At 38.2% G+C, this 24372-nt stretch overlaps 5 protein-coding genes across 5 annotated transcripts; 3 read left to right on the plus strand and 2 right to left on the minus strand.

The window, feature by feature from the left end:
- The first annotated feature begins 112 nt into the window (after positions 1-112).
- Positions 113-2892, plus strand: LOC113668188 (calumenin-A). The gene is made up of 3 exons (XM_027184063.2): positions 113-844; positions 1436-1611; positions 2139-2892. The coding sequence occupies exons 1-3, from the start codon at positions 395-397 to the stop codon at positions 2461-2463; spliced, it is 951 nt and encodes a 316-aa protein (XP_027039864.2). The 5' UTR covers positions 113-394; the 3' UTR covers positions 2464-2892.
- A 111-nt stretch (positions 2893-3003) lies between these two features.
- Positions 3004-14330, minus strand: LOC113668182 (uncharacterized). The gene is made up of 14 exons (XM_027184058.2): positions 14018-14330; positions 12817-13026; positions 11970-12153; positions 8919-11590; positions 8254-8482; positions 7590-7693; positions 6742-6991; positions 6174-6265; positions 5815-6016; positions 5601-5647; positions 5051-5119; positions 4450-4526; positions 3860-3938; positions 3004-3430 (listed from the first exon to the last, which is right to left on the minus strand). The coding sequence occupies exons 1-14, from the start codon at positions 14024-14026 to the stop codon at positions 3134-3136; spliced, it is 4521 nt and encodes a 1506-aa protein (XP_027039859.2). The 5' UTR covers positions 14027-14330; the 3' UTR covers positions 3004-3133.
- A 13-nt stretch (positions 14331-14343) lies between these two features.
- Positions 14344-19027, plus strand: LOC113668217 (uncharacterized). The gene is made up of 4 exons (XM_027184100.2): positions 14344-14795; positions 15593-15947; positions 16970-17050; positions 18065-19027. Exons 1-4 carry the CDS (start codon positions 14533-14535, stop codon positions 18755-18757), a joined length of 1392 nt encoding a protein of 463 aa, XP_027039901.2. The 5' UTR covers positions 14344-14532; the 3' UTR covers positions 18758-19027.
- Positions 19028-19281: 254 nt separating this feature from the next.
- On the minus strand, positions 19282-20716 carry LOC149047145 (uncharacterized). Its single transcript, XM_089205395.1, has 3 exons — positions 20561-20716; positions 20367-20440; positions 19282-19893 (listed from the first exon to the last, which is right to left on the minus strand). Exons 2-3 carry the CDS (start codon positions 20417-20419, stop codon positions 19560-19562), a joined length of 387 nt encoding a protein of 128 aa, XP_089061521.1. The 5' UTR covers positions 20420-20440; positions 20561-20716; the 3' UTR covers positions 19282-19559.
- A 295-nt stretch (positions 20717-21011) lies between these two features.
- LOC113668196 (ubiquitin-related modifier 1) lies at positions 21012-24372 on the plus strand. The gene is made up of 5 exons (XM_027184074.2): positions 21012-21262; positions 21358-21428; positions 21629-21710; positions 22012-22060; positions 22609-24372. The coding sequence occupies exons 1-5, from the start codon at positions 21162-21164 to the stop codon at positions 22675-22677; spliced, it is 372 nt and encodes a 123-aa protein (XP_027039875.2). The 5' UTR covers positions 21012-21161; the 3' UTR covers positions 22678-24372.

Here is a 24372-nt window from a genome sequence, read left to right on the forward strand (position 1 = left end):
TAAGAAACTCTCTTAAGCTTCAGTTTTCCCGTTGACGAATTCATTTCAATAAAAATTGAACACGTCAGGGGTTTTTAAAAAGCATTCGTCATCAATAATATTCCTCAGCTGTGAATCTAACTGTCCATTCATGAACGATAACAAAGTAATGATTAAAATGCACAAGACAGCGATTACACAGCTGTCTACAATCGAACTCATGGCAAAAACTGATTGGTTTTTTGTTACAACCCAATGGGAATTCTTGTTTCAAATTTAAATGCTATCGCTGACGATGCTCAGACATTGTATCCACATTTCTTAATAGAGTCTTTCAAAATACCTTAAACGGCTTTAAGATTTTCACTGAACTACAGAACTGAGAAATTCACCTGTTGTTATTTTTGAAAGGACAATGCAACCTGTTACCTTCGGATCTTTTTATCTCATAGCATTTTCAGTAATTCTTAGTTTAAAATCTCCTTTTTCCGCCGCAGTAGAGCCGCACAAAGATAACTTTCACAAGCACGAGCATTTCGGTGCAAACCAGGAACACGATGTTCGCTACGATCACGAAGCCTTCCTCGGACCCGAGGCGGAGGAATTTGATCATTTAACTCCAGAAGAATCCAAGAAAAGGTTACGAGTTATTGTTGTAAAAATGATTGACACTAACAAGGATGGTCTGGTTTCGGAAGATGAACTTCGGGTGTGGATAGAGAAACAGAGAAAGGCATTTATGTACGAAGACGTCGACAAAAGAATCGCTAAAGAGGACAAAGATGGAGACGGTGAGATTTCTTGGGAAGAATACAGAAAGTCGGAATACGGAGAATGGGATAATTATGATCTTCCGAAGGACCACGTAAGTATTTTATTACAGTTGTCACATTGTAAGAAAACTAATATTTTCAATTCCATTTTTTTTTTTCATTTGTAACATGTTACATCGTCGACATCACAACAGGTTAAAACAAATATTATACATATCGATTTCTATCACTGCTTCTCCGGCAAATAAATCACCAAATGTATCTCTTCTGGTAAATTTAATTCCCCCAATAGTTTTGCATGTACATCCAGTATTCCACCTTGATAAGAAAGACAAAGAAACCAATTTAAAATTCTGTCCGCAAAATTTTTCAGAGAGCACAGAGTGCAAAAAAAAAAAAAATGGAAAAGCAGCTAACCATTTGTTGCGGTTATATTCAAGGGAAAGTTTTTTTGAGCAAATGATGCAAGAAATACTCTTTGACCTGTGTGTGAAAGAAATGAACGGATCATGATATGAAAGTGGTCAACTGCAGTTATCAAAACAACTTTACAAAAAAAAGTTCGAAAAAGGAAGAATTTGACTTTCGACGGTGATTAAACCCGAGCCTGTTGAATTTCATTCCTAATCATGGCTTATTTAACTCTTTACTCACATTGCTTTTACTTTTACTTCAATCAACAGAATTTACGCCGTCAAATACGAAAAAAAGAGTACAAATTCAGCATCGCAGACGCAGACAAAAATGGCAAAATGAACAGAGACGAGTACGTGGATTTTGAGCATCCGGAAGAGAACATAAACATGCAAGAAATTGCTTTGGATGAAGTCATCGAGGATGTGGATCAAAATGATGACGGGTATGGCAAAAACACGAAGAATCTTTTCAACAAAGTTAGCTCTTTTTATGATTTACAATTTCAGAATGTAAGCAGAGAATGCGGGAGTCTATTTCCTCCCACACACTCATACACATCGCATTCAAAAAATACACAGTCATACAATCATAATCGTTACTCAATCCACTTAATTTGCCCCGTTTTAAAGTGACCGATCCGCCACAAATTCAGACGCGCAGGACATATTGACACGATGTACGCGCGAGACTTCCCTTGCTCGCACGCAACAGAATACACGTATGAATATTATGGGGACCATTTTTTTTTTTCATTATTAATTTAAACCTTTCCTCTTACATATCACTGGCTTGCAGGAGCTTTCACCAGAGCCACTCTCAGCCTGCACTGCTCTATGTTCCCCAGTCTTATTTCGTTGGCCCAAATTATACTCGACAGTTTACGCCCTTGCATATTCCCACAAGATGGCCCGATTCTCAAAAGCCTCCATGGTTTCACTCACACGGCATCTTCTCTTTTTTTATTTTTAGCCTCATCACCGTCGCTGAATTTCTAGGCCAGTACCACGAGGAAAAAGAACCTCCAGCATGGGTGGTGCGACACCGGGCAGAATTTCACTCAAGGTTCGACAAAAACAAAGACGGTAAAATGGACCGTGAAGAAGCGAGAGAATGGGTCTTTCCCGAAAAGAATGATTCCCATGACGAAACACTTCATCTGATCGACGGAACAGACGAGAATGCTGACGGTTTCCTCTCTGTTGATGAAATTTTACTTCACTGGAATCTGTTTGTTGGAAGTCTAGCCACTGATCATGGCAACACTTTGAGAAAAGTTAAACATACGGAACTCTAGTTCGGTGAAAAAAGTTGAGTTTGGGTTACACTACAAAAGATAACAAACTTAATAAATACATGCTAGAATCGATTCGTCTCAGTATTCTGTCAAAGCTATCTTCGTTTTCTATCAAACTAGCTTATCTCTTTTAATCTACAAATTAAAATTCTTGTAATCAGCGAGGGCCTTAAAGTATGAGATCGCTAGTAATCGCTGTATAGCTAAGGTATTATCTTTCTAGACTAATTTTTTGGTTGTTAAAGGAAGCGATAACAAGCACAGTCAAAGTGGTTGTAAGATGTTTGGTTAATTACATTCTGTTTTGATAATGCTGGAACTTAACATTTCCCAATAAAATGAATGCTGATGATCTGTTTTACAAGGCGGCGAAAGTCATATTAGAGTGTTAACGTTTGTCCGAGAAATAAATTTCTTTTCTTTCCTGAAGTTTGTGACGGTAGCTGATGTAATTTAATATGGATTACTTTTGCTTGAAAAACTGTAACATGAGGTCTTCATCAATCTCCTTTTTAACAGAAAAATAACAGTAGTTCATTATTCAATAATGATTTGAGTTTATTTAAAATTCAGATCTAATAGGGCGCGACGAATTTAAAATATCTTCAAAAAAACTAATTTGCTCAAAAGATGCGATAAAGTTCAGCAAGTTGCACACTAATTGTCAGTGTCAGTGATATTCTCCACGATCTTCAATCTGCGACATAAACAACTGTCGAACCTTATGCCGCTTATGCATGGCAATATCATCATACCGCTGTGCATAAATCCTGTAGATCTCGCTGCGCCTCTCTCTGGTGTCGTTGATTGAAAGCCGTGGCTCCTCCTCTACAAGCCGCCGGTTGCAAGAGGGTGTCATACCGGCTTGCACCTTCACTTTTCCCGCCTTTTCTACAGTTCGCGCTTTTCCTGAAGGCTTGTTCTGAGTCTCACTCCCAATGACCGGGAGTTTAGAACCGGGGGCAGACTGGGAAAGAGGGAAAGATTTTAATACGGTACACGTATGTCGGTTTACTAAACCTATACCGAACCTGTCCCATCAAAACGACACTATTAGGCGCGATTTCTCATCGTTTAATGTATCAACGATACATTATTACAAAACTCATTGGTAAGAGCAGAAGACCACTTGAGCTAAGTGAGAAAAAATTCTAGGGAAGACTTCACGTTTGAGTATTTTGCCACAGCTTGACGTGAGACAATAAAGGAGCATCCAACTTCCGTAAAGAAGAGCACACACAAAAGTAAAAACTGTTTACTTTTGGAAAAAAGGACATCCGTAACGTTCACTAAACGGTTTGAACGTAACGCTGCTTGCTGTTTAACCTCGTTTATTGACGATCCTACAATTCACTTAAACATTAAAAGTAAAAAGAACCAATCATCAGATGTTTACCTGAGCCCGAAGTAACTGAGCATGCCAGTAATTTGATATCGTCACATGACCTGCGAACTCTTTATTGATTCCTTCCAATCTACAGAAAAATTCAGTTTCAAATCAAATGCAACTTTTTTTTGAGGGGAAATTAGTGCGTTGGACTAATGTGTTTAAGTCAAAAAAAAAAAAAAAGATCTGGGAAAATAAAAAAAAGTTAATCGAACTGTTCACGACACCGCGCTCTGTGAGTACCCGTTAGAAGGTGTGTATCACAACCGCTAATGATATTTCCAAGGCTATTTCCAGATTGAGAATATCTCACCCTACAATTCGCAACAAAAGATTGACACCTTGCAAAATGAAAAGGGTTTAAAATTAAACCAGCGAGGACTCAAAAGTGATAAGGAGTGTTCCCCATAAGGTCACAGAAGCCATTTTGATGTACCAATGCCACGGAATGGCAGCCATGTTGGTGCACCAAGCTAATCCTCCGGGATTTTAACTCCTTTCCAATGCAAACAATTTTTTTTCGTTTAGAGGCATTTTCATAGATGATCGCAACTCGAGTTAAAGTGCTCTATACAAGCTCTAAGACACTGGAAACTTACTCTTTGGCAAGTGCCATCTTCAATTCATTTTCACTTCTATCAGACTTTGTAGACATCCATGGAGTCTCCATCACAATCTGCGAAAGAATAGACAATTATTGTTGTTGCTGTTTTTTTTTTTTTTTTGTTTTTTTTTTTTTTAACATTATGCACCAGGTGGCCAACAAACACTCTAGTTTCACTACAGGCCATACTTTATATACAACTGTTACCGTAAGTACCGTTATTTTCGACAGTCTCACTCGTTTTGTAACTAGTCAATCTCTTGCTAATTTGAAGGTTGATCACAGCTATATCAATAGAAAAATCGATGCTAACGCTAGAGAAAGTCAGACACTTGAAGCATATACCCATAAACCAAAACTAAAATGATAGAAATTACCACAAGGAACGACGGAGACTAAAAAGTTAAAAGAAGAGTGAGCGTCGAAATCGTGTTGGTTTTAGTCTTGTATGTGACAGTTTAAGAGTGTAGTGCGCGTTTTCTAAATAGAGTAAAGTAAAGCAAAACCAATGCAATCGTGGATTTTCCACACATTCCCATTCTTAGTAGAAATAGCACTCATGGGTCTCATAGCGAATACTAAAATATAAAACTGACCTGTTTGGATGGAGTGAGCTGGGGCGAGAGTGAGGAAAGTTTGGGGGGACGTCCACCAGAAGAGACAGACTGAAACACAAGAGGCCAAGAGGATCATGGTCATGACACGTGGTTTGGGAAATAGAATAATAGTGATGTTCTCAAAACGTTGTTGTTGTTGTTTTAATGAGGTCCACAAGTAGTATGAGGTCGCTTAAAAGTCGCTGTCAACTAAAACATTATACTTAATAGTTTCTGTTTCTTGTATCAATAAAAGGAAAATGCGAAGAAAATATGAAGAAAATGGAGTATTTATTGTCCTCCTCAAGTGGAATGCTGGTCTATCGCATTTTACGCCACCCCTCCCCACCCCCTCAGAATTTCGTCTGGATACCCGGACAGTTCGCTGGTCTCCATTTCTATTTAGAGATCTCGTTGGTGGGAGGGACTGGGAGGCACTCAGTAGGTCACCGCTTCTCAAAGGATTAAAGTTGAATGGGATTTACTGATGCATAGTCCCGGTATAGACCAGTAACAAGAAAATTGTTCTTAAGAAACACAAGGTATTTACCTCACGAAGGGACGAATAAGTCCGTGTTTTCCCTTTCTCGATGTAATCTGTGCAGGAAGAAGACGATTAACATTTCGTTGTTGTTGTTGTTTCTTGGAAAAATAGGAGGAAAGAAGAGAAAGGCAAGAAATGAAAGAAAGAAAACACATTTCCACTACAACAACTTTCCCTTAAAAGTTTGCGCCTAGATTTATGAAGGGTTTTATCCCCTTACCAAGCAAAGCTGTGACCACAGCCAGTGTAGATTTCAACATGAGCTGGTTTCTTTCGGTCTTGTTGAAAAGTAACGACTGTCCTACTTCGTAAAAGCCAAAGGAGGCGAGGAGCTGCTGCAACTCAGGATTGTACCACAATGAGCGGAGGACAAAATCACTCGTCTTCATGATCCTCTCAGGGTAACGACTGCTTAAGCTGAGCTGAAGCGGGTAAAAGAGCGTATGATTATCGTAATTCACATTATGTATTAGAACGATTCTGAAATAAGTATGGGTAGTAGAAGCAGTCGTGGGTATATGTCCAGCTCCACTAGAGAGTTCATCGCTGCAGAGTAAACTAAAGTGATGAGATACTTACAAATTCTTTGAGCTTTTCCATGGTGTTTTTCTTCAAGGTGTTTGTGATCTTAGCTAAGGCGTAACCTCCACTGGAAGATTCCTTCAAGATATCTACACAATTGAACAAATAAATATAAATAAATACTGAAAAACAAATAAACAAAAAATTAGCCAACAAAATGGTGAGATTACGCGAGTTTTCAATACTAATTTTCCATAAACTTCTTAAGAAAGCTACGTCTAGAAAAAAACGTTAGCCCGGAAATTTGAGACTTTTAATTTGCTATCTGTTTATGTCTACAACATCATTAACCACTCTCGTCTATTTCTGGTTCATTCTTCCTGTTTTGGTGATTTTCAACATCACCAAACATATCATTGTGGTTTCTATTCCGTGAAAGGCAAATATACTTATCGAAGAAAATGATGTAAAAATAATGTAACAAAGCGCCTTTACTGAAGCACATTTTATGAGGGACTAAACGAACGTAGCTCATCGAGCAGAGTTACTAATTGCTCCTATGCCTCGCAATAACCTTTACGTCCAACTTGTCCACGACCATTGATGGCACGTGAACGTTACTTACCGCAAACAGCCTGCAGGATTTGTGACGTCATAGTCAGGGTCCCGTCAGGGTCCCAGTGAGGAAACACAACAAATGGATCTTTGTCATGTGCACCGTCCATTTGAAAGTCAAACCCTAAGAAGATGAGGAACTCTCTGGCACAAGGGGACTCCAGAACATGGGAGCTCAGTTGTGCACACATAGTTGGGTCCCCCTTAAGGAGGAGCTCAGGATGGTGAGTTAATAAGTGCATTTGATGAGCCAACTGTATCTGAAAGTTTGAAAATTGAAAGAGAGTGAGTGGCCAAGAGGTTTAGAATAGCCGTCAAGTAAAACACTCAAAACAAAGAGAATGGTTCAAGGGATCAGTTTTGGAATAACGAGTCAATACATCTCAAACTATCCGTGAAAAGATCATCTGAGATCTTAGAGAATGGTAGACTTTTGTACGACTAGGGGTGGGGCATATGACCCGATCATACACTTGATAACTTACATTCATTGTACACTTGATAGCTTCGGATTTGATTATCCAAGATTAAAAAAACGCATTATTAAAATTATTAATTATTATTATTGATTATTAAAATATATTACAAATTGTATTCCAGTAAATGGTTTGAACAGGAAGGTAATATGTGATAGTGTAGTTTGATCGTTCGGGTGAGTGTAGTCCTGAGAAGGACTGTTGTCAGTAGTGGTTACTGACGTTTCGACAATATGAGCGGAACTGATTAAATTGTTGAAACGTTAGTGACAGCTACCGACAATAGTCCTTCACAGGACATAACTGAAGGTTAATAATTACATAACACAGAAATAACAAGAATTCATTGGTAGTACACCCGTGAAGTTAGCTCTTATCTTACCAAGTCCCGGAGAGCTGGCAGCACATACGATACTGATGTGTGCTGTAATAAGAGCTGTGTCAGCATCTCTTGAAATTTCTTCACTTTAAACGTAACTGAAGGGACTACAGAGTTAAATAAAAACACCCAATAATGAATAAAAATACTATTTTAGACGCCTTGAACCATTAAGCTTTCCAGATCTAACCTGGAATTCTGATTTCTAGCTCCTATACTTTTCACTGTCAATTAGTTAAGAGAGATTGATGTTAACCGAGATATCACCCACTGACCGATAAGTAAGTCACTTCTCATCACCTATTTGTGGATCAGTTAATTCTATTCTTAGCAGAGGTTACATACTTATTAATTCTCGGCGTTGAAGGATTTAAAGGTCCGCTGCTTCGGAAAAAGCGTCCTGTATTCGACTCAAAATGCAACTCACTTTTTTTCCTTCCGTTCCTGGGACTTTGTTTATTACTCTAAGAAACGTTCCTATTCTCAGGCTTGCCTGTCAGTCTGCGTAATCCGAGATAGGAAAGAAATGTACGAGAGCGAGATATTGCTGAAGATGATTGAAGAGTAGACTCTCGCTATCCATTTAAACCACCAAGAACCAGCTCCGCCATAAGTTGTTGATAGAAAGCTCCTTAAAAATCAGAAAGAACAAAACTGCCAGACTAACCTTTGCTGTCCAGTGTCTCTGCAGTGACCAGAGGAAACCTCTCCGGAGATGAACTTTTCACCACTTGATCCAATACCCCATCAAACAGCTGATGCCTCAGCTTCATGAAATTTACTGCGGTGTCAAACCCAACATGAACAAATGACGCCCACGAGTCTGGGCTCGACATGTGCTCAACACTCCTCAAAAGGGTCCACGCTTCTTTTAGTGATTCACTGACAGTTCGGCCCTAAAGACAACAGTTAAAAATAAAACATAACAGTCTCAAAATCACTATGACTGGCTAGCACTAAACAAACGAAGTGCTACTGATTTACGTATTTCGTGTTCTGCCTGTTGTGCGGTTCTCCAGTTTCGATATACGATAAGATTGAAACTGCCTCCTTACGCCTCATCCTTCATTTTCAATTTTTTGTAAACTCCTTGCAAGGGCGAGGAATTTGGTATTATTTAGATACACGATGAAAAGTTTATTCAATCAGTTAATTACTTTTTTAACCGGCATTAATACATGACTTCCCATGATGAACACTATGTTATTTGTCTCTTCTCGGGGAGGAAGGAAGAACGGAACAAAGAGATTGACGGAAATAGAGCGTACGTTACGTTACGTTACGTTACGTACGTTACTCAAGGGTGTTATCATACCATAAATGGCTACATACCTTTTCCAAACCAGTGTAGAACTTATAAAACAAGTTCAGCATTGCAGCCTGAGGGGTAGACCACAATGGCATCATCACAGACTGTACACCAGCTGCCAGGAGAGCTGTTGCTAGGTCGAAACTTGCATGCTTCAACTGGCAATACTGGTGGCCACACCCACAGCATGCGTTTAACACCACAAGCTTAGCGGACAATTTTAACATGGCTATGTCCGACACTGTCACTAAGAATGCATCTTCCGATGGAGGGTCGCCATAGTGATACGTGTTTGGAGACAGAGCAATACAGGCATCTGGCCAGCTTCCGTAAGTCACTAAATGAACCACGCTTGTTTGAGGCAACATCGTAAGAAAGTGCTCCTTGGTTGCCTGGCGACCAGTGATTGGATCCGCCCCCAGCAAGGACGCAATAATGTTCACTTCTTCTTCAGCGAGACCAGATTGTTTCTTTGGACTCCATACTTTCCCATTCAACTCTACTCTAGAAATGTCTGGATTTCCTTGAACGAGAATCTCGAAAGAATCTGCCACTTGTTTCCCTGCATTTGATTTAAGCATTTCTCCTTTCTGTGAAATTGTTCTAATGCATGGCAGAATTCGAACATTGAAGAATTCATGCAAGAATTTCCCTTCTTTGTCTTGTAAACTAGAAAAAGGAACTGAATTAACTTCCAAGTCTGGAATAATAACCAGTTCATTGACGCCACTTCCAAGCTCAATTTTCAGCTCATCCTCAATAGGACTTAAAAGCAGATGATGCAGCTTCTGAAGCGGTGTCAGTTTGGTAGAGTACAAAAATTCACAATAATAGCAAGATTTTTTGTCTTCTTTTTCATTCACTGACTCACTGCGTTTCCCTGTTACAGATTCGGGTAGGGCTCGGTGATCACAATTGTAACTCTTCTTGTAGTTGCCGTGAAACTCTTTGATACAATGTTTTATTTTGTTGGTAAATGTAGAATGGTCACAACTCTTGTGCCAATGACATCTCACGATGCCCTTCCCTGGCGACAGAACCCACAAGAGGAAGCCAGTAGGAATAACAGAAAAGAACAACAATGCTGCTTGCTGCAAATCAACGATACTCATTATATCCTTTGCTGAGTATGCTGTAACAAGTCGCTGACTTGGTGTTGACGAGGCCTCTGAATTGACTAGAATTTTCTTATGTCTAATAATGCTGACAAGAATTCGTGATCTGCAGTGTTCGGCAATTTCTAAGGCCTCCTCTTCTAGATTCATCTCAATCAGGGCTTCTTGCAGGTCCTTATAACACTGATCCAGCTTTTCAAGCAAGGGATCTCTGTAAATCAATCTATTACCATGCTTTGACAACAGCTTGTCTTCCAAGACAGGAATGGCTTTGTTGAAGTACAGACGGGAAGTTTCAAAATTTCTCATGGCTTTTGAAATCTGTGCAAGGGCAAGATTACATTCCAGTTCTTCTTCTAGATCATTTTGCTCAATGGCCAATTTCAAACATGTGTCATAATAATACTGAGCATGGTGTAACTGGTGAAGGTCTCTGTAGCAAGCACCAACAAGTCCATATGCCTTACATTGAAGTGCCTCCATCTTGTTCAATCTAGCAAGCTGTAAATGCTGCTCAAAATAACCAAGAGCTTTGGCATGTTCCCCCATGAGTTTATAAAGACATCCAAAGTTCCTAAATGCAATAACTTCTGAGACTTTATCATTCAAGTTCTGTGCGAGTTTCAAGTGTTGCTCATGATTGACAGTTGCTGATCGAAAGTTTCCAATGTTTGCATACACGGTGCCAATATTGCCAAAAGCATAAGCAGCACCATGACGATCATTAAATTTCTTGCAAAGTTGTAGTTCAATTTTGTGACACTCCAAAGATTTTTCATAATTACCTTGCAGTAATTCCAGTTCACCTAGATTTGAATAAGCTGTGGTTAGATTTCCCTGGTCGATAAATTTCAATAATTCCATGTACTCTTGGGCATGGTGTAGGGCTTTTTTGTAGTCACCCATGAGTTTATATGCTGCTGATAAATTCCAGACTGCTGTTCGTTCAATGTCATTATTCCAGTATTTTTTAAATGTTTCTTTATCCTCACCACTTCTCTGCAGATCTCTTCCCACACCTAACAGCTTGCCATTGTAAGACACAGCTTGAACATACTGTGCAAGTCTATGATGGATGTTTGCAATTTTAATGTAACACTTTATTTCATATTCTTTGTCCTTGAAATCTAAAGCTACAGACAGACACTTTTGAGAGACACAAAGAGCTTCGCTGTATTGGTACAAACAGTAGTGAGCTTCAGCCATAACAAGCAGTGCCAACATAACTGCTCTGCCATTCTGTAGTGACCCTTGGCTGTCTTCACGGCTTTCCTTTTCTTCTGTTCCATCATTACCAGTTGCAACATAAATTGATGCAAACCCATACCCAGAATGAGAGACTTCTGAATCAAACTCATTAGAGATATGGTTGTGGCTTTGCATATCTTTCTTTGTCTTCTCAAAATCTTTTTCACCATGCTGATGTTTGATGCTTGCTTGTGAGTACAGCAGCTGTTCATCCCAACCATAATGTGCCTTTAAGGCTGTCATGATGACACTTATGCAAATCTTGTAGTTTTCTGTTTCATACAACCTTTTGCCAAGTTGGACAAAACTCTCAAAGTTTTGAAAGCTTGCTCCTGAAATTAACCAGATATAAGACATGTTAATCACAACTACAATGAAAAATCTAAGAATTTAATTACCTATGTATATGAAATGTTTCATTATAATTAAAAAATGAATATTATTGACCATATAATAACTGAAGACTTCTTCATTAACTTTAGTGGCCAATCCAGGCTTTGAAATAGGAAAAGGAGTGCACCATTTCTATTTTAAGTTTTTGAGAGTCTTTGCATATTAAGGCCTCTGAATCATAAAATCTTGAGCTCTCTGCACAGGCATAAGCATAAGCCTATTAGCATAAGCCTAATAAGCCTGCATCTGGTTGAGACAGTTGTGATAAGCGAAAAAAATTTACATATCAAAAGACTGAAAACGTGTTATTGACAGTACCTTGGTCTGACAGAGAAATTTCTTCCATCTCTGACATTTGGCAGATGCACCCAACAGCTCCAACAATTCTTAGCAGGAGTTCAGCTGGGTGTCCTGGGTCCAGCTCATAAGCCTTCAAGTATGAACTTAAACTTTCTCTGTAGTTTCCAAGGTTTTCAAGTGAGACAGCTCTCAAAAAATGGCCCTGTATTTCCAAGAATAACCAGGTTGTTGTCATGTTTTAACCAGACTGGTTAATGTATATGTAAATACAATTTAAAATAAATTTGCAACAAGGGCCCATTGGGCTTGAGCTTATTCTAGTTTCTTGTCATCAAGGGATCACAAGTATATTGGTTGATCATGGATTACCAGTTGAGAGCATTTTTTTTTCCAGGTCTCTTTAACAAATCACCAATACTCATTTACTTCTCTTGGTGAAAAGAAGTCCTATTCAACTTAAGTGATTTTCTTAGGAAAACTATGACCCAACAGAAGCTTAACCTTGGACCTCCCAACCCAGAGAATACAACCACATCAACCCTTTACTGCCAGTCATCTGTTGTATACAAATTAAAGAACAGTTTTTAAGATAGCAATTGACTGTATTACCTCCAAAAAATTATAAACTCCACTATCACAGATATCAAAGCTATTTGGCACTTATAGTCTTAAAAAATGGGGTTGATCACAAACCTACCAACTGTTGAAATCTGATCTGTAGCTCAAGTGACTACTGTTCATGATAATATCAAATTTATTATGAAATTTTTGAAATGTTATGATTGCAATTAGAAACTAAATTTCTTTTTTAAAAGAAGTTAAAACTTCCTCAAAATCATATGTATGTGATTGTGCAATTTTTTACCTTGGGTTTCTGTGGAATTATGCTTATAAGACTTTCAGCATCCTTTTTGGATTCATTGAACATGCCTAACTTGGCATACACCACTGATCTACAGCCAAGAACATCTTCATTATAAGGTGAAAGCATCAAAGCATCAGAGTAAAAACTGATGGCTTGAAGGTACTGTTCATTTTTAAAGGCTCTGTCTCCCTTTGAGCAAAGTGCTCTCAACTGCAAATTAAGAAATGAGAAAAAACAACCTCGGTATATTGTCTTTGAATCCTCTCATTTTCCAGCTTAGGGTGTCAAACTCAAGTTATTTTGAAAATCACTCTTTAGCCCCCTTAAATAGTAAAATGGTTGCCAGGAGAAAATTATCCAGGCACTGAAAAAATTATGCAATAACTGGATCAATGTCAGTATCTGAGCAACTACACACCTACCCCTCCCCCTGATCTAACAACAGTCAACTGATGACAAGTTAGGGTTAATATTGGATTAGGGGAGGGGTATGTGAGCAGTTGTTTAGTTACTGACATTGATCCCAATATTTAATGGAATACTCCTTTGCTAAGCATATTGCTTGTCTTTGAGAAATGCATGGTCAACAGAAAGTGATGGAGTCGTTATAGCATTGTATGCCATTTTTCATCTCACTTCAACTTTGCATCATAAACACTACATTTTAATACGAAAATTAACCCTTTCACTCTTAAGATCTTACTGGAAATTTTCCTTACCGTGTGCCAAATATTTCTTCTCAAATCAATTCCAAGAAACTAGTGCTGGATCAATAAAAAATTCTGTAGTAGATATTTTTCTATCATTTCATCATGTGTTTGCTTGATATTGTATTTAAATTTTTAGTAGAAATTGTGTCTTAGTCAAAAAAATTGGCGACTTTCGCTGCAAATTTAATCTCCAACGTTTTCTCTGACAAGCCAAGGCAGCCATAAATGGCTGTAGCTCGAAGCCGCTAGCTTAAATTTCTCTCTCTACTATAGAATAATTTAATGCAGTTGGGATGATACAGCAGATGGTTAACAAGGATTAAGATGGTGTCTTGGACTGTCGGTTTAAATGTTCATCGTGATTTGGTTCACTCATCATTTGCTTACTATACCGGTATCTTCCACAGTTAAACATAAGACAAGTAAAGATTTATATGATGTTTAGTATCATAATTCGTGATATTTGTAGGGACAAAACAAATCTGACTCACCTTTTCCATGGCTGAAGTTCTTTTTCTTGGATTAATAATTCCAGTTAAACTATCACAGAATTCAACAAGTCAACTATTTTTTAAATGTAAAAATTTGATTCAAACTTCGACTTCACATTACAGCCATCCATGGAAAGAAGGAAGAATAAAAACACAATTAAGACTTCAACTCCTTGAGTCTAAATTTTCACATTTCAGACGATAATGAGACTACTTTAACGCCACTTATCAAATAAACTTCACTTAAAGAGGCTTGTTTACAACATGGACGAACTCTCCGCCATATTGATTTGCTTGGCAACCGGCGCGACTCGGTCCTAATCTCTTCGCAGTTTAACCAAAAGCGCCTTACAAATTATGGCCATTTGCCTGCCTTGAAGCTGTTAAATTTTTAATAAGACCACATTTCTTTGATTTTAGGATCTTTTCTTTCCTCCAAGGCTCCATTGTATCAGAAGACGTTTCATCGACGTATTTGGAATTTTTCAAAGGAATTGTCACAACATTTATGAACAATGAAAGCTAAATTGACTTCAGCGAGCTCTTTACTATTGACTGTCCTCTTCCTATGTTTCCTCAAAGGCACGGAATTAGTAACTAGCGGTGACTTGATTGAGTTCCGTAAGTGGTTTGATGATCGTGGTGGAAAATGCCGTTGTAAATTTCTGGAAAGGAAATACCACAAGCTCACTGCTGTAGCAGATAGACGTATTGTAGACAAAGAGTCCATTTTGATGGTTCCCGAGTCTTTACTAGTGAACTCTGCCACGATTGAAAAGTATAGTAGCGCCATCTCTAGAAGTTTACATATTTAAGCTGTTCTATTTAAAAAATACATTCGTTTCTTGAATCCATGTTATACTGTCAAAAGTAGCCAAAACCGGCTGTTGGGGTGTTTCAAGTTTGCTGTTCAAATTTGAAACTTGAGCGGTGAAGTATACCTTGTTGCCCCGTAATACTGATGTTAAGTCATGAGATGCGAACATTGTTGCTATATCACTTCTTCCCAAAACAACCTCTGATACCCATGCTAGTCTCAACATAGTCCTAATTTCAAACTAGATCTACTTAAATAGTCCTACTGTCAAACTACGTATTAGAGGTTCTATATTTTGGCAGAAGTTATATAGTATCGATGCCTACATCTTACAATTTAATAGGAAGTCAGGTGAAGCAAAGGTGAATGGCTGAAAGGAAGATAGGAAGAAAGGGGGCTCATTTTAAGAAAAAGATATTGCATTTATGAGCCTCTGGAATAATAACTATAAAGGGTATTATGACCCTGAAACTTAATTGTGTTCCCAAATTCATTCCCTGTCCCTCAAATTGAATTTCAATCACACTGTCACTCATATTGTTAGCAAATGGAAAAAAAAAGGATCGCCCTGACAAAGAATTTCTACCTGGAAGGGATCTAGGTGGGATCCATTGTGGGAAGCTAGAAAATACAAAATTCCATATGGTGATAATCACAATGCAATAAGTATTTTATATTGGTAACATTTCTTGTTAATCCTGAATGGGCAGTTCAGAGCTAAGTATTCAGTGATTCTTGTGTGGTTTATATCATATCAGGTCAACCATTGGTCCAACACTGGAGCAGCTATCTCTTGTTCAGCACCAGATCCTTAACCATCCAGATTACTTGGAACGACAAGTAATGCGGTTTATGCAGATGGCAATATTTGTGCTTTATTCTGTTCACACCAGCGATGAGCAATGGCTACCTTACTTTAATATCCTTATAAACCATCAGTGCAATGCTTTGTGGATGTGGAGTGAAGAGGAGCTGAGGGAGCTGCAAGATGAAAAACTACTAAAGAGAGCAATTGAATGGAAGGAAATGGTCTCCAGGCTGGCAGCTAACATAACACCAAAACTGAATGGCTTTGGCTTGTTCTATGGAAAGGACCTTACCCCAGAGACCTTGGTAAAATATTAAGAAATACCTTAACACCAGTAGTTGATGCCAGTTTAAGTAGGGTACCTTATCAGGTATTATTCTTATTTTTGTTTTGCTTGTTTCGTGTGACAAATATCTCAGTGTCTTTTTTTCAAGGTTGAGTAAGCAGGTGTTTCCCTTGATCTGTAAACCCCTTAACTCACATGAATAGTTCCTTGTGATTCCAGTGTGATATCTTGCTAACAAAACTTATGAAAGTTTGTGTCAAGTAACATCACATTACCGAGGAGTATCATATCGTTGCAGGAATTTTCATTTTTTGCAGTAAGTACTGAGAGTTTTACAAAGATAGTGGACTCTTGTTTATGTAACACTGCTTGTTCTGGAAAATTTAAGTGATGCATGAATGACAAAAGGAACAATTCAGATCTATTGTATACACCTATCTAGCAGTAATAAAGAGGGTAAGTTTCTAAAGAAACTGTGGTGCTGCATTCAGTGGGAGAGTATAGCAGGTAATTTAGTGTTGACAACTGAGTTGAAAATGTAAATTGGCCACCGCAAAGGGTAAACAAGCTGATGTTTCAAGCCATCATTCCCATTGCTCTGACAAAGGGCTAACACTCAAAACGTCAGCTCTTTTATCCTTTATAGTGGCCAATTTACATTTTCAACTTGGTTGTTAAAACTAAATTACCTGCTATTTAGCAGTAAAGTTGTTATATAAAAAAGCAAAAAGGAAAAAAATGCCAAATCTGAATTAATTATCATATAGCATAAGCACATGGCATTGTTATGTTGATTTTTTTATTCTTGGAATGGCTTGAAATCTCTGAACAACGTCTGGTACTCTAAAGAAGTTTAAAATAACTTTTTGGTATAAAAATTGCATGAAAATTGTGCAGCTGCCAAGCAGATAGCCTGAGGGTTGTTTTAAAGGCTAATAAACTCCTCTTTGGCTTTTTCCTTTTTGGCATTTTTTATTTTTTTATGACAAGTTATTGCAGTTAGGTGTATGTTGAATTTGTTTGTTTGTATGTTTGCTTCAGATAAATGCAGTTTGTGCAGTTCAATCAAACAGTTATAATATAACAAGTCACTCTGGACGCCCAGTCAGGACCCTTGTGCCAGTAAGTTAATTTTCTCTACAGTCTGATTTGTTATTTTTCCTCAAGTGTTCGACCTTAAACTACCATTTTGCTTCTTTCTGTGTTAAATAAGGAAAGCTTTCTGTGTTGTCTTATTTTCACATATCCACCAGGAAATTTTTATTCTATCTACAATCACTCGTCCTTATCTTTATGTCATGTGATGCATACATTGGAGCTCACTTAAAGAATACCTGATCAAATGCACAAGTATCTGAGTCGTGCACCTCTGCCAATGTCATTTTCTGCATAACTTGCACTTATTGCAAAAAGTTATACATTGGTGAAACACGAAGACGACGAGGTGACCGATTCCAAGAACACCTTCGCGACGTTGGAAGAAATGACAAGGACGCATTCAAACCAGTCGCTAGACACTTGAGTCTCCCTAATCATTCTAAACAGATGTAGGGAAAGGCCGCAGTTTGCGGCCTTTCCTTAAATCTAGGCAGTTCGGAAAGTCGTAAAACTCTAGAACAAAAATTTATCTCCCAATTCGGCACTCTTAATTCCAACGGTATCAACGAGCGCTTTTCGTTCAACTAATTTGTTCTTGTTTTCTTGTCACCATATTTCCACCAACAGCGTAGCTCCTTTTTGTGCATATAAACCCACACACAACCCACAATTCCTCCAATCACTCTGACGAAGGGCTAACGCTCCAAACGTCAGCCTTAAAACTCTTTGCGGTGACCGACTTACGTTATCAACTCAGTTGATAACACTAAATTACCCTGTTATACTCTCCCACCGACGCAGCACCACAGTTTCTTTAGAAACTTACCCCCTTTATTTAGAAATGGCTTACTACTCAGCCAAGGCTGGACCCTAAAATGCCCGCCATTAAACCGACTCCTCTCCTTTAAAACATAGGGTCCGTGGATCTCTACCATCGTGTTAACCTTCAATATTTGGTGCGAAATTCGGATAGAAAAGTTTAGCTTCCTTTTTAACAGTCACACTTGTTGTTGAAAACTTATGTTATTTTCTTTTCAGGGCCTTAACATGTTCGCATATCGGCCCAGTGTTGGTGGAACATGGTGGACCAAGGGTGGCGCCCTACGTTACAGACGTGTTAACACTACAATTGAGGAAGGAGACACTATATTCATTGACGTTAATCCGAATGGTGACAGCGTTCAAACGCTTCTGCAATATGGCGTGTTCGTTTCTGAGGGAAGCAAATTCTTCACTCCTTTGCCAGAGCAAAAAAGCAGGATGCGGCGAAGATTTGTGGACATGTTAAAACTCAAGAAGAAAATAAAATACAGCGAGAAATTCACTTTTAAGGCAGCAGGTCTTCCAAGTTTCAGAGTACAAGCGCTTTCGGACAAAGATGTCGACGCTTTAGTGAGAGCAGGAAGTAATCCGAGCAAATTATCTGAGTTAAAGAAAGTATTTAACAGTCCATCGCTTCATGTTGGAACCAACCCTTCATACTCTTGCAAGGACGAAGTGGTCGCCTTAAATTTGTTAACGCTTCACCTCAGAGATGAAATGTTAGGTAGAACTACTGGAATGCCACAGGATGAAGAGATCTTGACCAAGGATATTCCAACAAGGCAACGTATTGCTGTGGAATTTAGACTGAAGTTTAAAAAGCTTGTTACGAATTATCTTGATATAACCAGCGCTCGAGCGATAGAGACAAAAAGGGAATGTCTGTCTAGAAAGAGAGATGAACTTTAACCCTTTTTTCGCAGCCCGTAACTTGTGTGCGTTCCACCATACTCGAACTACCAAATTTATTCTGAAAATATCCCAGGAAAGTTCTCCAGCACTGAATTCAAATTTTCAGATGGCTGAATTCTAAAACGTTTACCAGAGACTCACACATCCTCAAGGGCTATTTTTGAATTACTTTTCATCAGTATGTCAAACCTCAGGTCCAGAAAATAATTTATGTTTGCTATTTATGTCCACTATAATTTCCTCGATTAATAAATGCATATTAAGGATTGATCGTTTGTTTGAAGTTTCAAACGCTTAAGACTCTGCGCCAAAATGCGTTGGTAGGTGAGTACCCAAGGTCGGATTGCACTAATGAATGCCCTTGTGTGACATACTTGATCTCATTTTCATTAACAACATGGGCGACATTTGGAGACCACGTTACAAACCGACTTTTATTCAGTCAAGTCTTTACCTGACAAACAGCAAATAGTACTTGTCATAAAACTCGGAGTGAGATGGCTCAATGCCAAAAGTTAGTCTCATGTTGTGGTTCTTTTTTATTGAAATCCTGTTCTTCCTCATTAGGGGCGCAATTAACATTCCAGCAGTTTGACTATGTTTCAGGATCAAGTTTGGATTCAAAACAACAGTAAATTTAGCACGTACATTGGGTGTGGTCACCATCAAGAGAGTTTGGTTATGGTGAACTAATCGATTGTATAATTACAGTTGACAGGAAGGCAGAAGCTTCCTATCATATTTTGCTTTCATACCCCATTAGGGAAGTTATCAGATGTCTGTTACTTTCAAGCGATATCTATTTGAAGATTGTCATTTCAATTTCGATCGGGTCATCAGTTTCAGTCAATAAACTTCCTCTGCCTGTCGGTATGGTCTTGATTTTAAGCTCGCTGTTGCTGTAGTCTGGAGGAAAATCTTCATCTTCCAAATCCTCCTCACTGATGAAACCTGATGATTCTTCAGCTCCACGGCTTCCACGACGTTTTACATTAAATATTTTGTCAATGCTGCTCTGAAATCGCTCTAGTTTTTGTTTTCTTTCCCTGTGACGCTTAACTCCAATACGGACAAGGACACGTTCCATGCTCCGTCTGACTGCTCGTCGAATCCTCGATGGAAGTTTTCGAATCCTACAGAAAATTTTGCTTAGGGTTAAAAGCTAACCTTTGATGACTTTTAGATTCTGAGTTTTTTTTTCTAAGATTTCTAGAAAGACAGAAGTAATACAGCAAACCAGATCAATGATGTCAATCAGGTGGTACGAGCATATCTAGAGGGTATTACCGTGCATTTAGCACTCTTTTTGCTAAGATATTTACAAAAATTTTGATGAAGTGTCTTGACACGTCTCAAATGCTTTAAGACCTAATGCGCAATACTCCTCTCGAGAAATTCATAACCTCCCCCCCCTTCCCCCACCCCCCACCTGCCTTGCCCCCACCTTGATCAACATATTTTCTCCCATCAGATGCGTTTTCGATGTACATACTTGAAAAAGAGCATTTGTTGTTACACACGAACAAACCGGTGGATTTCTGGAAATTAAAGTTGGAGGCACATTATGCAACAAAGAAATAACGAAATCCGTGCCAGTTCACTTAACTGTCTCCCGACAATGCGCAGATTTTGTTGTAATCTTGGAAGAACAAGGTCCATCTTGGGCAAAAATTTCAACCACTGGCAATGAAAATAATTTGCGCAGTTGTCAGGAAAAAATAACTTTCACATAATAGCAAGCTTCCAATTAGAAGCAAAATACAAAACGAACTCGAAGAAACTTATCACTTAACGAAGTACCTTTGTAGTTGGCACACTTTGTCCCGAAAGATATTTTGCAACACATTACCAACTGTAACGTGGTTTTTCAAAACTATAAAACAAAATTACTATCTCTTGATTGTCTTGCATGTCTTGTTTGTCGCGACTTTGAACAGAATTTAATTCAAATATGACGTCACAATTTAGACAATTACGAGCGCAAAGGGAAAGCCAAATTAAATCGTGAGATTGTCAGTCACTGAGATAATGAGCGTTTACTTGTAGACAAAAAAGGTTACTTAGGCTTCGTCTTTTTAAACTACGAAAAGGTCAGAGTGTATAGCCGGAGAGTCGAGTCACTTCTCTTTCCTTTACGTCATTAAAAAATGTTTCCTTGTGTGTGTGTGTGTGTGTGTGTGTGTGTGTGTGTGTGTGTGTGTGTGTGTGTGTGTGTGTGTGTGTGTGTGTGTGTGTGTGTGTGTGTGTGTGTGTGTGTGTGTGGGTGTGTGTGGTGGGGAAAGATTCCCCTGAATAAGATAAAACACGAAAACTGAGGAAGTCATAAATATCATGAAAGAAACCAAGCTCGTTAAGGATTACGCTTCTGTAAAGGAGAGTTGACTAGGAAGGCAATACCGAAATGCGGCGCACGCAAAGTTCAGTACAGCGGACAAGTACTATAAAGATATGCGCGCCAGGAGGTAACATGGCGGACGAGCTGAAGATTTCGATACAATTTAGGTAAGGTTCTGCTCCAGGTTTTCTCCCAGCCTTACAACCGCAGATCGTTTTGATGAGAAGATAAACTTTGACTAAAACTTTCTCTTCTTTAAAAGTGGCGGCGCCGAGTTACTGTTCAATAGAGTAAAGGAACATGACGTGGTCTTACAGAAGGATGGAAAGCCATGTGAGTGTCAGATTATCGTTATTTATTTCTGTTAAGAGCTTATTTTCCGAAGAATTTAGCGGTTCACTTAAGCCTTTCGGCTAAAAGCCTTAATCGGCATACAGATGTTAATAAAATTACTCAAGATGAAAATGCTTTGTTGCAAGTCTCTCATCAATCAAAAAATACGTACCCTCTTTTTTTGGTCTTTTTTTCAACAGGGAATATTAAAAGATTACTAGCATGGATCAAAGACAACTTGCTTAAGGAAAGACCAGAACTGTTCGTTCAAGGAGAATCAGTGTATGAATCACTGTCTATTGTTAATGAAATATTGCATGTAAAATGCCTTCCTGGATTAATCTAGCTAGATTAACAAGTTATTAATAATTATTTTATTACTCCTTCACTGCTTAATGGGATCAACATCAGATAATTAAAGTACTTTTGTTGCATTATGGTTATCTCAAGTTGAATAAAAGGATGACAGCTGTAGTGGTTGGTACTCACAGACAGCCTCAGAAGTCATTTGAGTGATATTTTGAATAAAAGTAGACTAATGAAATACTCAGAAATAGTTGTGTATTTTTTCCTTAATTTTCAGACGGCCTGGTATACTAGTACTGATAAATGAGGCAGACTGGGAATTAATGGTAGGGACATGGATAGATTTTTTTACAAAAACAGCACAAAATACGACATTCTTTGGTCTCCTTGATAACTGATGCTTTTTTGCCTTCTGTTAATTGGAGAATTTTCCTTAAGCTTGTAGATTTTGAGGTTTAAGAGCCAATTGAGATGAGCATCAAGTAAGATAAATGAACTTTTTCTGATTAAATAAATCAGAGTTGGTTTCAACAGAAAAATTTTCCTTCCTAAACTCATTACATTCCCTGTGATATCTGTTGATTATTTTTTTTACTGAAAATCAAGAAATTTTCTTTCCTCTTTATCTTGGTTTTTAGTGAGTTTTTCTTTATCAAGAGTACACATGAACATGACAGACATACATTAAAGCACAGGGTTTTACATTAATAGCCCATTAATGCTTTCTTCAAATTATGTAAACTAATTTTAATGTTGGAAATTTACTCTGCTCTGCATCACCCAGTTTCTTCTCAAACATGCAGGGCAATTGCTTAGGTGTCAAGCACTTATTCCTTTAACTGCAATGCATTCCTCTCCTTTGATTACTTCACAGGGTGAACTGGACTATGAGTTGCAAGAAAATGATAACATTGTTTTTATTTCTACTCTCCATGGTGGATAAGACTGCATAACTTTATAGAACATTTTCATGGACTAAGGATCAGATAGGTGTTGACATTGGTTTGTATTCCATGGGCTCATGATCAAGGTTCAAGCAAGAGGAACATGAAGGTCTTAAAAAATCTTTAGAATTTGGAAAGTTTCAATCAAGATGGGAAGATCATCCTGCAATAATCTGAGTTTCATGGAAATGGCAACCAGTTGCAGAGGTCCAAATCTACTTAACAAGAACAATGGAAATATATGTGCTAGACACTGTGTAAAGACAACAATAACATCTGTGAAATTAGCCTGTATGTTTACCTAAAAAGGAACACTAATCAAGACATATTTGGGTGTACCCAAGGGCTTTCAATGATAAAATAGACATAGTTTTATGATGATTTTCACACTCAATTTAGACATTAGATATGCAAGTTATAAGCAAAAGCATTTGAAAAGTGTGTGAAAATGTTGTCCCCTTCACACAATATTGCACACACTTTTCTACTAATTCTTGAAGCCTCTCTGAAGAAAATGTACTCTGATGCATGCACTTTAGAGCCTCAATGGTGATTTGTGACTGAACATGGACAAACCATGATTTCACTCCTATCATGGAGTGCTAAGTAGCAATACCAGAGGTCACACTGGCAAAAATTGAAGATGTGTTTACTAAGATATTCTTGTACAAAGGTTTCCTCAGTGATCATACATTTAGAGGTAAAGAATATTGTCAGCCAGGAGACACTAATCTAACCATGAAGTTTAAACGACTTCATTCTGCAAAGGTTCAAAGTCTATTCATAAATACCCTGTTCAGTGAATAATCATCATATTCAGAGATAAAATCATGAATACAAATGAGTGGCAGACCTGTAGCCTTGCCTGAATCTCTTACTATATTGAATTTATCATGAGCCAATCAATTCAGGTAAACATGATTACTAAGCATTGGTCCACGTGATGGATTGAGGGTAGATAATTGCCCTGGGTGAAAAACTCCATCCCAAGATTCTCTCTTCAATCCACCAGAAGGTTCTGTCTCCAAGGAGGAAAAAAGTGTTCTCTCATCATGTGTTAGTGAGTAAAGGCCACTTTTGCTCTGGAGGAGACATCCCAAGTGAAAAAAAAATAACTTTGAGGGGAAATTTTCACTTTGCAAACTTTGACTCTATGGTCAATCTATCAAAAATACCCATTATTTAACAGTAGCTGACCATAACACCTGAAAAACAGCCACAGTTAGACATTCCACCTACATTTCTATTACAACCTAATTAAAGCTGGGTCATAGCTATCTCAAGCTTCTAGACACCTCTGTAGAAAATTTTGAGATCAGAGAAATTTCTCTTGCTGGAGGTGGAGACTTCTGGTCTGAAATGAAGGCATATCTGTTGTAACTCCCAAAAATACCCATAACATGACAAGTGGCTTGTAGTAAAGATGTCAATAAGAACCAGTGTTTGATGAAAGGAGCCTTTTTACCCTTGTGGCAATAACTTAACCTACTAACAAGGACAGTGTCGAATTTAGCAAAAGTATCTGGTACTGAAGTAGAGTTACAAGGAATAGATAGCATTTTAACACGAATTACAAGCAATCATGGTGTTGGCAGATTTTTTTTACTGTCTTTTCCTTAGAATAGCATTTTATAGAAGCACTTCCCAAGGAGAAAAACAATTAAAGTACTGGCTTAAAACACAAACCAAGAAAA

Source organism: Pocillopora damicornis, chromosome 4 (genome assembly GCF_964200805.1).
Source record: "Pocillopora damicornis chromosome 4, jaPocDami1.2, whole genome shotgun sequence".
NCBI lineage: Eukaryota > Metazoa > Cnidaria > Anthozoa > Scleractinia > Pocilloporidae > Pocillopora > Pocillopora damicornis.